Genomic DNA, 13,878 nt, shown 5'->3' with positions numbered 1-13,878 from the left:
TACTCTATAATAAGCCGAAAATATCCGCAGGTTTGATGCCTGCGATCACAGTCACTGCCTCTCGCGAGACAGTCCTGTAACCACCGACAACCGCTAACAGAAGAAGACGCTGGGCTCGTAAAATAATGTCCCTATAGCTTTGGTGTTGTAAACGATGAGCCCAGACGGGCGCAGCGTACAACATAATGGCCTCACAGACGCCTTTATAAAGAATCCGCATGGTACGGAAATTCAACCCCCAATCGGGATGGACCACTCTACGGACGCCGAAGAAAGCATCAATTGCTTTCTTCGCCACATACTGAAGGTGCTCCTTGAAGAGAAGCCTCTCATCAAGGATAACACCCAGATATTTCTGAAAAGTGACATACCTAATAGACCGACCGTCCATCACAACCCGCGGATGGCGAGTTGCAGCTAAACGGCCCTTCAAAAACATCATAGTGGTTTTCTCCGCACTGAAAACCATCTTATGCTGAAGACTCCACAACCGCAAAACCCTACATGCCTGTGCCGCTCTAAGCTCGATCTCAGCACGCGAATTACCCTCAACCAGCAGCAGCCCATCGTCGGCATAAGCCACGACGCGACAGCCACCAGGCAAGCGCAACCGCATGAGAGAATCAAACTCGATGATCCAGACGAGTGGACCTAATACACTGCCCTGCGGACATCCTTTAGACAGGGTCTTTCCTACTTGCGAACTGCCGTCACGAAGGACGACAGTTCTGTCGCTGAAATAACTCGAGAGAGTCCTAATTTCTTCCTGCGTGCAACCACGCTTCTGCAGTTGGAACAAGGCAGAGGGCCACCACAAGTTATTAAATGCCCCGGATATGTCCAAAAAGACACCGAGTACATACTTGCACTCGCTGCCCGAAGCCAGATTCAGGACCCTAATAATCGCATCCTCTGTGCTCTTACCGGGTCTAAAGCCATACTGGTCGTCCATCAGCATGTGATTTAAAGTGAGCCTACTATTAATGCGGAGGTAAAGAACCTTTTCGAAAAGTTTTCCAACAACTGGTAAGAGCGTCAGAGGACGGTAAGAAGAACTAACGGTGGGGTTCTTGTCGCCACCCTTGAACAACAACTTCAGAATTCCTCGCTTCCAACAAGCCGGGAAATACCCGGCAAACAAAAACCTATTGAATACACCTAGTCAACGGGCCAAGAATTACGAGCAGGGTGCGAACAAGGAGCTCCACCGTGATACCATCGTATCCGGGGGCTGTGTTCCTAGCAAGGCTACAGATTACCTGGCGGACTTCCGCCTCAGTAATCCCCAAAGACACAGAGTCCGTAGTGAAACTTACAACCGCCGCTCGAACTCTCCGGTGATACGAGGTCTCACCAACCTCGGTATCATCGGGGAGCAGATCGTCCATCAGAAGAGATAGAACCCGATCTTTCTCAACAACAACGTCGTCCTGGGTCGAGAGAGCCGACAGAAGATTGTCCTTTCTATGTTTATGACCAAGAACACGATAAACAACTCCCCAAGGGTCTTTATTCCCTTGCTCTTAGACAAAAGAGCGCCAGGAATCTCGTTTAGAAGTCCTAATTCTATGAAAATACTCGTTCCTTTTCTGACGGTACTCCGCAAACAAGGCCTCGCGCCGGTCAGGATCACGCGCACGCTGTGCGGCTCTCCTGAGTCGGCCCACGGCTTGTTTTACCGCAGTCAAGTCCCGAGACCACCAACCAGCTACTCTCTCTCGACCCGTACTTTGGGGGATTGAGAGTTCTGCGGCTTCAACCACCGCAGAAGAGAAATCCTCTGCCAGGTTATCTAATGGGACCTCGTCCAGGGTACGAGTGAACACCCGCATCCTGGCCGCAAGAATGTTCGAAAACTTGGGCCAATCCGCCCGCCTGTGCAGGAAGCGCCCCTGCTGAACAGGGACGTCCGCCCTAAAGACATCGCGCAGCCCACCTAACCACTCAAAGACAATGAGCCGATGGTCGCTTTCGCAATCATCGACTACAGACCAGTTCTGAATCCTACCTGGGATATCCTTGCCTATGGTAATATCAATGTTGGTACCAAGGAAGGTCCTCCGTAATCCCACAGCGCCGGCGAACGTTGCCGACTCGCCGGCGACGTTAAACACTTCTAATCGATGCTGCGCGATGAAGCCTTCTAGCAATTCTCCGCCGTCGTCTGTGATCCCACTGTGCCAAAGAAGCGATTTGGCATTCGCATCAACACCTATAAGAATAGGACGACCCGCTACCAGCCTGATAATTCTATCCCATCTTTCCAAATGTAATTCAGTGGGATCTCTGTACTGAAAGTACGAACTAACCACAACTAGGTCGAAACCATCCACAGCAAGCTTAACAACGACATGATGCGTGTCAGAGGCCTGCCGTATAAAAACACTATCAATAGACTTCCTGCACAGAACGGCGGATTTACTATCACCTACGTGGAACTTATTCCAGCCTGAAAAACCTGGCAGATCACCCTTGACAACATACGGGTGTTGAAGCAGCAAGACATCGAGGCTCCGGTTTTCAACGACGTTACCTAACTCGACTTGGACCGCATAGGCACCCTGGGCATTGAGTTGACCGAACCTAACCATCGAGCGAGTTGAAGTAGACCTCAACCGCTCTCAAATAGCTACCACACTCCCTACTGTTGATGGAGTGCCTATGATTTCTGCGTAACCGCTTGCAGTTAACGCAGACCGGAGCCTCCTTCTTTTGCGGACAATCCTCACGTTTGTGGCCCTCTTCACCACAATGCGCGCAGATCGACGCATATTTACAGAACTTGTCCCTGTGGTCAAACCTACAACACTTGAAGCACCTCTGCACATCAAGGTGCAGAGGTGCTTGCCTCTTGACGCGGCAAGAGGCAAAATCAACGAAGACCCTTACCCTCGGACAAAAACTTCTGGTGGAGACCAGCACCTAATTCAAACACTCCGTGATACCGAGAGGCATCACGCTTTCCAGTCTTAAAGACTAACCTACACTGCTCTTTGAACGTGGCCGCATCCAAATCAGTGTTCTGCTCTAGGATGAGAGACAGAACCTCCTCATCGGACCTTCATGTGAACTGCATGACCAACAGGAATAGAAGGAAGACAGTTGCCGTTGTGAAGAAATACAACTTTCAAAATAAGCTTGGAAGAGTCTATGCATAGCCTCTGATGAGTTGGATCATGATTCAGATTCAAACATTTTATCAAGCCATTAAAATTGTAGCAAACAACATGATTGTTTTTCTTCTCAAAAAAAGAAAGCAGATCCCTATGACGATGTCTGTACTGTGAGACCGTGACATCACGTCGGAGAAGATTCCATTGCTGTATTCTTGACCCTAGAAGTTCTTCTGCTTTGTCCTTTGACAAATCAAGATCCCAAGTGAGATCACTCAAGTTTCCTAGACTCAATCTGTGTAGTTTTTCATTGTTTTGTCAAAATTAAGACTCATGGGATGTGGAAGGCTTGTTGGGTTCTTCTTTCACACTGTCTTCATTTTCTACTTCAGTTCATAATTTTGGGGTGGAGCAGAAACTGGTAAACTATTTATATGTGGAATAGGTCAAATAACAGATGGAAGATTATGGTATTAAACTGTTCCTCTTTTCTTTATTGACAGTCCTGCCTTTATAGGTGGAGTCAAGCAGAAATAGCAGTTATCTGTTTGGTTGTAGGCTCTCGCCAAATCATAGGCACAGCAAAAGCCATAGACCATTTTATATTTTTCAGCCATTCTCGTAGTATAACTGAACAAGAGTTGCAACATATATGTGGGCCCATGACTTATACCCCTACCTTCATACCAAATAATGCTGATAGGCAGTCTTCACAAGAGGTGTCAGATTGCGTTTCTGTGACGAAAATGTTATTTCACCAAAAATGTAATAAAAATTATTCACTGAATTTACACATTTTTGTGGCATTTAACAGACTTTTCATTTCAAAAGCACTCAAAAACCAGAAATTCTGCACTAATTACAACACAAACAATATGAAATTCACCGTCTCAGCAACAGTAATAATGTTTATAACCTACAAGCAGCTGGAGAACATTGTGTTTTGTCATTTAACAGGTGCGATAACTTCAAAGACAGAATTACCCCCAAACTAAAAATGTAGATCGGGTAAAGAATGACATGTCATTGTATCTCCATAGCAAGAGCTAATCAGTCATTTTTATGGTGATTTTTGAATTTAGCAGATGGAAATACATAAGAATAAGCTATTTTTGAGCCTGAAACATTTTCATTGTTGGACAGTGTTATCGAGGGAAAAATATAGATTTAAATTCTATGAAGGACATTGTTAAAAACTGTGAAAAATTCTTAAGATGCTACAAATTTATGTATTACAATTATAGCATGAGATAGTGGTTGGTGAGGATTTAATTTTTGATTTGTTAATAAAAAAAATTGAATGAACAAATTTGCAAAAATTTGTATTTGAAACAAATACAAGTGTACAAAATAAACACAGGCTAAACAGTGACACAATTATTTGTCCATAAAATACTACAAACAAAATTGGCTCTTGATCAGGATGACAAAATATGCTTTTAACTTTTCTCCACAATTAGAAAATACCACCCCAAAGAAACTATCTTTTCATAGTTCTGAAAGTAGATTTCCATATTTAGAAAGTGATAGTTTTTTATGAAAAATAAAATTAATCATAAATTAAAAATAAAGAAAGATTAACATTTTCACAATATTTTATATTTCTGCTAGGATTATCATGATTGATTTGAGTGTTTTTTTATTCTATTCTCAAAACTAGTGTGCTAAATGTAGTTTTGAGAATGGAGGTACTCTGAAACATGTCAGTTACAAATATTAAGAGTGACAATGCTAGGAAGGGCAGAAAATAACACAAATCAAAGAAAGATGAATTAAAAAACCTAAGCCAGTAGTTCAAATAACATAGATATTTATTCGAAGATTAAATAAAAGTTTTATATTGAATTGGTCAAAAAGAATACGAGCTTTATTTTGAGACATTAAATTACAATTTAAAAATATAAATTCTGAGCATTTTGAATAATAAATGTTATTATATATTTTGATAAAATTAAATTGTTGGTAGACAACCTCACAGTAAGACACTATACCATTTTCAGAAGACTGTTAAATCGGTTTTACTAGTCAAAATGTAATCCCATATAAACAAAAAACAGACATAAATCAGGATATTGAGCTAACATGATAGTGGGCACAGATTGAAAATTAAACAAAGTGAACATTTTCTTTATTTTTTTATGGATACAAAAATAAAATACTGCTTAGCAATTTACCAACATAACTTAAGTAATTTTAAATGTCTTACAGACATAAGTAGTATATGTGTAGATGGTTTCATTGTGAAAAATTAAGTCGCTCATCTATCAACTGAAATTTTTTATCATATATCTGATATCTCATAAACAGCTTACCTGATGTTTATAAATAAACTAAAATAAAACCTAGTCTTTTTCAAAATTTCATTTGTGGTAAGTATGTAGATATCTCTTACAAACACAAACTAGTCAGGGAATCAAGTATTCCTAAATTAAAATAAATGGAATAAAATACATGCTTTCAGTTTTCAGTTAATAATATAATTATCTAGATGAATATATGCCTAAAACCTTGATACAAAAATATAGTAGTAAAAAAAATCATTCAGATCAACTTGGCAAGAGTTTTAAGCGGTTTTAGGGAATAAATGGTCTAAAACTAAAATTATTAATTGGACAAAACAATGCAGAATAATAACAGTAAAGTTTTATTTGTATTTATCTTTGGATTAAAACATCAGAAGTTTGTTTATCTAAAAAAGTTGGGTATTAAAGTAGTAGGTGATCTACAGCTGTAGTTAGTTAGTTCTTAGATGGCGCCACTGAAACGTTATAGTGAAATAAGAAAAATAATTAAATTGTTATTTTGTATGCAGAATCTGATGTTTTGGATTTGTCACTCTTGGTAATTATTCTTTTCATATTCCAAAACAGGGTTATTCATTAAAAACACTCACTAAAGTTCAAAAGAATGATAATTTTACACAATTTTATTGTTCTTTTGTAAGTAGAATCCAGTATTTGATATTTTGCTTTTGGGAGACCAAAACTAGAAAATTTGTTATGTATTTATTTATTATAAACAGTTTTGAGCAATATGTTTGTGCAATTTTTTCTCATAGAACATTTCAGTCAATGAGCAGTTTCTGTATTATCTTTAATTGATTTTAACAATGCCTAAAACAATAAATATGCCTTCTAAAACACTACCCATGTGTGTGTATACAATGGTTATTAATTGTCATTATTGCTCTCAATGTATTATATTTATTGCAATTAAAAAATGAAGTATTTTATAATTTTATGACCAGTTGATTTTACTGAATGGATTGAGAAATGAATTGTGAAAATAATAAATGAATGACTTGCTTTCTGATATGTAAAATAATTGCTTTTGACAAGCCAGAAGGCAGATGTAGATTTCACCGGTGCTAAGTAGGGGATAAAATAGATTTCCCTCCCTAAAGTTAAGAAAAACTTAATATTTACTTAATATAACAATGGTTGCATGTGAAAAAAGTTTCACAACAAGCCTCATCTTAAAATTCCAGCAACATTTTGGTCATCTCTTGCCATAAGGGTTGGTCATATCAAAAATTGACAAGAGTTTTTGTTAATGTTTTGAGGACTAACGACCACTTTAAACCTACTTTTTACTGTGCCTATTAAGGGAGGTATGATTTTTTGTCTTCGAAACCCCATTTTTTCCACTCCCTGGACCAATGGTTGGTGATATCAATAAACTTTACTTAGATAAGTTTTAGGCCCTTATCCAGAGAATAGTAGAAAGCTTTAAACGAATTCGATATTTTACTTAATAAGAAAGTTATAGTGATGTTTTGTTTTTTTGAAAAAGCCCTCCCATGGTGTGAATTTGCCCATTAACGAATTCAATTTAGATTTTGGGTTGTTATATTTTATGTATCAATTTGAAAATTATTGGCACAAAATTATGGCAGTTATTGTTTCCACAAAAAAGTGAAATATATATATATATATATATATATATATATATATATATAAACTTTTGAACTGATTTTGGTGGGGTCTGGGGGATGTGAATCGCAAAGATATGTTGAAATTTTCTGGATGTCGAATGATGGTACCCATTACAATAGGTAGTTTTCTTATGAAATCTACCTAAAATGTGCCTCAAGATATTTTCAGAACTATTTTTCGTTTGCATATAAAATAATACTAACTGGTTTGAACCAAGAATTAATTCATTAATTTAATTAAGTTATTTAACTTTATTTTTTGTGAATGATTTTTCTACAAGGATAAATCATTCCAAAAAGGGTTATGATTAATCATACTCCTAAGATAACAAGACATTTACTAGTGAGGACTGTTTTTTAATATTATTATTTATCATGACAATAATATTTATTATTAGCATTTTATTTCTTACAGTTACTTTTGAAGCCTATAAAATTGGATTTATATTGTAATTTAACACTAAATTACACTGAATGAAATGTTGGTTAGATGACTGTATATCAATAAAAGTTCTCTATCTTTATTTTTTGCATTTACTTTAGCCTTGGATTGTATAAATATGTTTGGCAATTTATGATTCTTTTTAATCCTTGATGGTACCTCATTATTTTGTAAAACTGACACCACTATATGGAACTGACATTTTAGCATATAAAAAATGCCATGCTGAGGACTGGGAGTCGAACCTAGGACCTTCCAGATGAAAGGACCCTCTAGATCAAATGTGCAGACAATCTTGACATAATTTTTATTATTGAATTATTAGCTACATTTGCTTTTATGCCACTTGATTATTCTCCAGTGACCCCCTTTTGAGAAAATACATTTTTTGTATTTACATTCATTCTGAGTAAGGGTAAAAAAAGGAATAGGATAAAAAATTAAACTGCTCAAATTAATGCTTTAAAGTTTTTTTTACTATTTATCTCAGGATAAATTTCAATCAAAACTATAACGAATAAATACAACCAGATGACTCCTTAGAAATTTTCTTTCTAGTTTCAAATGGATTAGGGACTTCCACAATCCTTATGGCAAAACATTTTTCATGATTTATTTATTTACACAGCAACAGGCTTACATTCACTTAAGTTACTGATGAACGATAATGAATTTTTGTAGTGTGTGAAAAATACCATGAATGACCAGAATTCAAACCTAGGACCCCCAGATGAAAGGTCAAGACTCTGCCATGGGGATCGGCAATATGGAATAGTTATATAAAAATCATGTATCATTAGATAATTTAGAAAAATTTAAAGTGATGAAAATTAAATCAAATAGAATTTTAAATAATTTTCATAATTTCTTTGCTCTATTTTGCAGGGAAAGTTTTTTTAAATTTGCTTGATGGATATATATTTTTAAAAAAAATTTTAAGAGGGAAGACTTAAACAAATTTAAAACAGTTTTCAGACAAAAAAAATTGTTGTTTTGGTTTAGGGTTCCTTTCTAAAGTAATAGATAACAATCGGTACCTGAAGAAACACTAGATAATTCAACTTATCCATAATAAATTGATTAAAGCTGTAGGTCTCAATGTGTAATACATTTCAAATATTATAATCTGACACCATATGACTTCACAGCCAAAAGTACTAGTATATTTATATATCTTATAGGCAGAACTGCTTGATGATACTATCAGTATGATAGTAGATTATGTTATATGATGACTGATGTGTTAATTGACCAGCAGCAGGAAATTAATTTAAATATCAATTTAAATAATCAATTTAAATGCACCAGACAAAAATATTCAAATGGAAAATTTGAGGAATCTAATATATGTCTTTGTAAGTAGATTTTAGGTAAAGAAGAAATGATTCTAATGCTGGAACAAAAGTTGATAATAGCTAATGAATATTAAAGCAACTGTAACTATGTAGTACTCTCTCAGTGTCCAATTTGCAATCACTGTTACATATCACTTTATTAATTTACTGAAAAACTTTACTACCTGTGATGATATAAAAACAGAGAACAAGGTGTAAGACTTGTGAAGGTGAGGGTAAAGGTCAGGCAAGGTAAAAGGTGTCCTTGTTAAGGTAGTTAATTTTATATGGATTTGAGTACTATATCGTGGATACTAGTGTTCTTTGGTAGTTGGGTTTCGATTAACCACACATCTCAGGTTAACCTGAGAATGTATAAGACTACACTACATTTACATTCATACATATCATCCTCTGAAGTAATACCTTATGGTGGTTCTGGAGGCTAAACAGAAGAAAGGGTAAAAGGTCTGACTTGATAAATTATTTATTAATTTCCTATTATGTATAATAATTTTTTTAAACTCTACAAGTGTTTGTGTAAGAAAGTAATTTCTGGCTCAGCAAGTAGCCATATTAACTTTATTTTTATTATTTGATTTTAATTTCACTCTGTGAAAATTTACTTAAGTTTTCTCTTTCCCGTTTGTCTCAATAACCAAAAAAGCAATTATAATAAAAAAGTATAGATATTGTGTAGAAATTATATTGCAGCTGCGAATCGGTAGAAGAAAAATTTATTAGTTCAGTTGTTACAATGTACCGCTTTGACAACATTCTTTTAGGCAAAAATTATGGTAAGAGCCAATATTTGGTCGGTTCGTAAGTTGACGAACAGGAATGACGTCACAACAAATTCATATCGTGGACCTATCGCAGTTAGTTAATTGTCAAACAGTATTAGTTACCGTTGTTGCAGCTGCTCCTTAGGGGGAAAGGTTATCAGTTATTTATGAAATTAAAGTTGTTTTACTCTTTTCTTCATTATTAGCAAAATTATATGTCCTAAAAGTATTATAAACATTAAATTGTAAGCTACATTATCATATAACAGCAACGACCGTGAGAAAGCTTAAGGTTATCCACGCTACATAAAGCTACAGCCTTCTTTATACCTTTCTGTAATTACAAATTTATGTATTGAAAATATAAGAAACATTGAGCAGTGTGATTTCTTTAACAAATATATTATATTTATTACTACGTTTGCTAGAAAAAATAAACCAGTCACTGAAACCAATAATAACAGTAATAATAATTTAAAAGATTAAGCTAATGTTTGTCGTTTAATTATTGAAAGAAGACTTGTTCAATTTTAAGCATTTTAAAACGGTTTGAAAATATTTTTGTACCGAAAAATATTATTGAAACGCACATTTAATTAGATATTAATATACAATCTAAGACAATACTATTTAGGAGGAAGTGGAAAATGAAACACAACTGATGTCAGGTTAAATGGCGCCGTGCTAACTGCAGCATCATCGCTTGAGTGTTTTCTGTATCTAAAATTTTTTACGTTTCGGTTTGTGTCAAAAATTACCAATAAATATTTTATAACATAATGCTGATCACGCTTAAAAATCTTCAGCAACAAACATTTCAAGTGGACATTGATCCTTCTCAGACCGTAAGTTGATTTTTGCAATTTGTATTGGTCTTCGTTATGACGAAGGGGTCATTTAATTTGTATTGTTTTTTTGTTTGGATTTAGCAGTTCTTACTAACGTAGATTCTCGACTCTTAAGTTGTTATTGTCAGGTAATTTTTGTTTGAAATACAGTTATTGTAAACGTTGTTAAGAGTGGTAGATTCTAACCCCTTTTATCTGATGTGACATATAACTTTACTATTATTTTATTTATTAATTAAATGGAAATTAGAAATTGGAACTAAAATAATCCTGACTTGAGGTAATTGTTGTTATTATTATTTACATTTTTGATATTTTGTTTAGTCCATATGTTGTTTGTAAGCAGTTATGTTAAGAGAATAACTTATTAGTAGTTATACATTTTTGAAGTTCAAACTTGTGTATTAGCAGTTAACTAACTGTAGAATCTCCTCTCCTTCTTCGATAGAAAAGTAAAAGTTTATGATAAATTCAATCTTGCTGATGCAGCAGCCTTTATTATCAATAGTGAGCTTTCCACTGCTTAAATGTCAATTTTTATTAGGAACTACATGTTAAATAAAATTATAAAGATTGTACTGTAAGGGAGCATAACACATCTTTACTGCACATAAAAGTTTGAACTGGATTAATATCTGTGTAATTTAAAGATGGATGAATTTTGCATTTTAATAATGATTTTGTTGTGAAATTGAAGATTTAACCAATTTTATTGGTGTAGAATACATAGCACTCTCTGGTCCTTCACAATAATTAACTTTATTCTGTAAAGACATAAGAAGTGACAAGATGTAATTAAAAAAAAAAGAGTAATATATATTAAAATTTATAGATTAAATTAACATTTAATAATAAGCCATCAGAATTAGAATTTTATATAGTAATTGATGTTTTACAAAACATTTTGTCAGATGATACGTTAAATTGTAAATTTGTTCAGTTTTTAATAATAGACTTTATAATCTATTACAAAAATCTATAAAACTATTTCCTAATATTTAACATTCGTGTAATAAGTGTTGTAACAAATTTTTCATGGATATATATATTTTTTTAATGTGAGAATTATTATGTCCCTTTATTTTATATTTACACAGTTCTGAATTTGTATAAGACCTTAGTGCATTTTATTAAAAAAAAAGTCATTGCAATTTTATAGATTTACAATGAGTATAGTGCATAAATAAGTTCTCTTTAAAAATGTCCTTTCAAATTTCATTATAAATGTAAAATTGATTATCACCACGATTGCTTTTTTTGAGGTGTAGTTCTTTTTTTATGTTTACTAATGGCTTAACTCCAAAACTCAATCAGATGAACCAAATAAAAGAAAATATCCCATAGTGTTACCATGATTAAGGCTGACTTATCAAGATTATTACCCAAGAATTATCATGTTACATATCCCATTTAAAAAAAAAAAAACGAGTATAGAAATCTTATAATTTCCAAATTGATCAGTGATTTCAGTATTTATTACATTGTTTGCCCTTTATGATATGGCTGCTATTAATATTGACCTTACCAAAATTGGTTGTGTGGAGTTGGACATATCAACAGACTATCCTACTGTACATTAATTCAACTGCACTTATTTTACACTGTCTTCTACTGAATCAATTTACAATTCACAGTTTTAATTTTATTTATACATTGGTTGTTGTCAAGCCCATGTTCTGTTAGTATTACTTCAAGGGGAGGTCCACGAATAAACTCTTATAGAATATCAATTTATTTTTTTGAGTTAATATTTTTGTACATGATTTAAATTCTGTTTCTTAAATAACAATAATTGTTAAACGGATTGATAATATTACTTAGGTAATTCTGAACAATTACTTGATCACCTTAAGTTTTTTTCATACTTTAATATACCATAGTAGATATGCTTAGGATCAGGAACACACAAGATCTAAATTTGAGAAAGCAGATTTGGACAGCAGGTGAACGATGGAAGTTCTCAGTCTGTGCTGCACTATCAATGCTCTAATCAATTAGCACAGTTTTGTTAGTTACCTTTTTGCATAATCATTTTTTGTGGAGAGAGATTAGTGTTAAGGATAGAGGTAGAGTTTTGTGGAGAGAGGAATAAACAGATCATAAACTAACCTTAATAGTTGTCAGAATTGGATTTGGAGACAGTCGTTGAAGATGACTGACAGTGCTTTTCATAAGGTGATTATCTGTCATAGACATGGCTAATAGTACGGGACATTTGGCGTAGTCTCTGTAGTAACTATATTTCAGTTAATTCAATCGAGTATCCTAAGAGATGGTGTTAAGTATTGCCATACCTTCGTAATTTAACCCTAATCTCTCATCACAAAAATCTAACCTTAACTCTAGCGCTTAACTAACCCTAACCTCCCTCCACAGAATGGATTAGCATCTGAACAGGTCCCAAAAACTGATAGCTAATTGACTAGAGTACTGATATGGCAGTAATGTGGCGCAGACTGTGACCTTGAACAGTCGCCCATTGCCTAAACCTGCTTTCACACATTGACCTTGTGTTTTCCTGATTTTAAGCATATCTACTATGGTATATTAAAGTATGAACAATGCTCAGAATTACCATTATTTAATATTGAACACCTATTCAACAAAGGGTAGAAAACTTATATATTTAAGGTTTTAAAGTTGGAGTATTTTATGACAGAGGTTGTCATAGACAAAAGTCATTTAGGATAGGTAATGTTGAGTTATAAAGTGATAAAAAGCACGAAAAAGAGTATTTGTCCAACAAAGTAACAAATAAAAGATTCATTCAAACTTCCAATTAGAATGAATGAATCTACTTTTAAGTTGTATATGAAAGTTGTCCAGATGCAAATATTACATTGTATCAGATATAATGTTTGTTGGATAAGTAATACTAGAGAATGAAATTAAAATCATAGTCAATTGTCTGTAAATGTATGATTTACTGCTTTGGTTGAGATGTAATTAATGGTTTTTTGTGTTTTCCCATAGTTAATTTATGTAGTTCTAAGCACGTCAGTCTGCTTCTCGTAGTCATCTCTCATATTTTAACATTAGTTCTCTTTATTGTGAATTAATGGTATTATTTTTTTCATATGTTATATCTATATGCTTAAATGTTTACTGTAATTTTTGTTTGATGTATAATTTGCATACATTTTTCCAGAAATAAGATTATCGTTACTGTGATTAGTTGTAAATATAGGTATGGACTAAAATAAGGTGTATATGATATCATTTTATCTTGATTCACATCATTATACTGTTTACAGATTATTTTCTTATTTGGTCAAATTAAATTGTGGTTATTATGAAGTAGACCACCTTATAATGATATCCAGTATAATATTTTACCTTGAAAGATTACATTTATATAAAATCAGTAGGCTTTAATCTTATTGTAAATTTTAATTAAATCATGCTGATCTTTCTTTTATTAA

General features: G+C 33.8%; 1 protein-coding gene across 1 annotated transcript in view; it reads left to right on the top strand.

Moving 5' to 3' along the window:
* Nucleotides 1–10,255: 10,255 nt before the first annotated feature.
* Rad23 (UV excision repair protein Rad23) overlaps nucleotides 10,256–13,878 on the top strand; it is a 30,732-nt gene continuing 27,109 nt past the window's right edge. Inside the window, exon 1 of the mRNA XM_075373954.1 lies at nucleotides 10,256–10,453. Coding sequence (XP_075230069.1) covers nucleotides 10,388–10,453 — 66 coding nt within the window. The 5' untranslated portion in view covers nucleotides 10,256–10,387. The remainder of the gene's footprint in view (nucleotides 10,454–13,878) is intronic.

This window comes from Lycorma delicatula, chromosome 8, assembly GCF_047948215.1.
Source record: "Lycorma delicatula isolate Av1 chromosome 8, ASM4794821v1, whole genome shotgun sequence".
NCBI classification, from domain to species: domain Eukaryota; kingdom Metazoa; phylum Arthropoda; class Insecta; order Hemiptera; family Fulgoridae; genus Lycorma; species Lycorma delicatula.
This window is presented reverse-complemented; position numbering and strand designations above follow the sequence as displayed.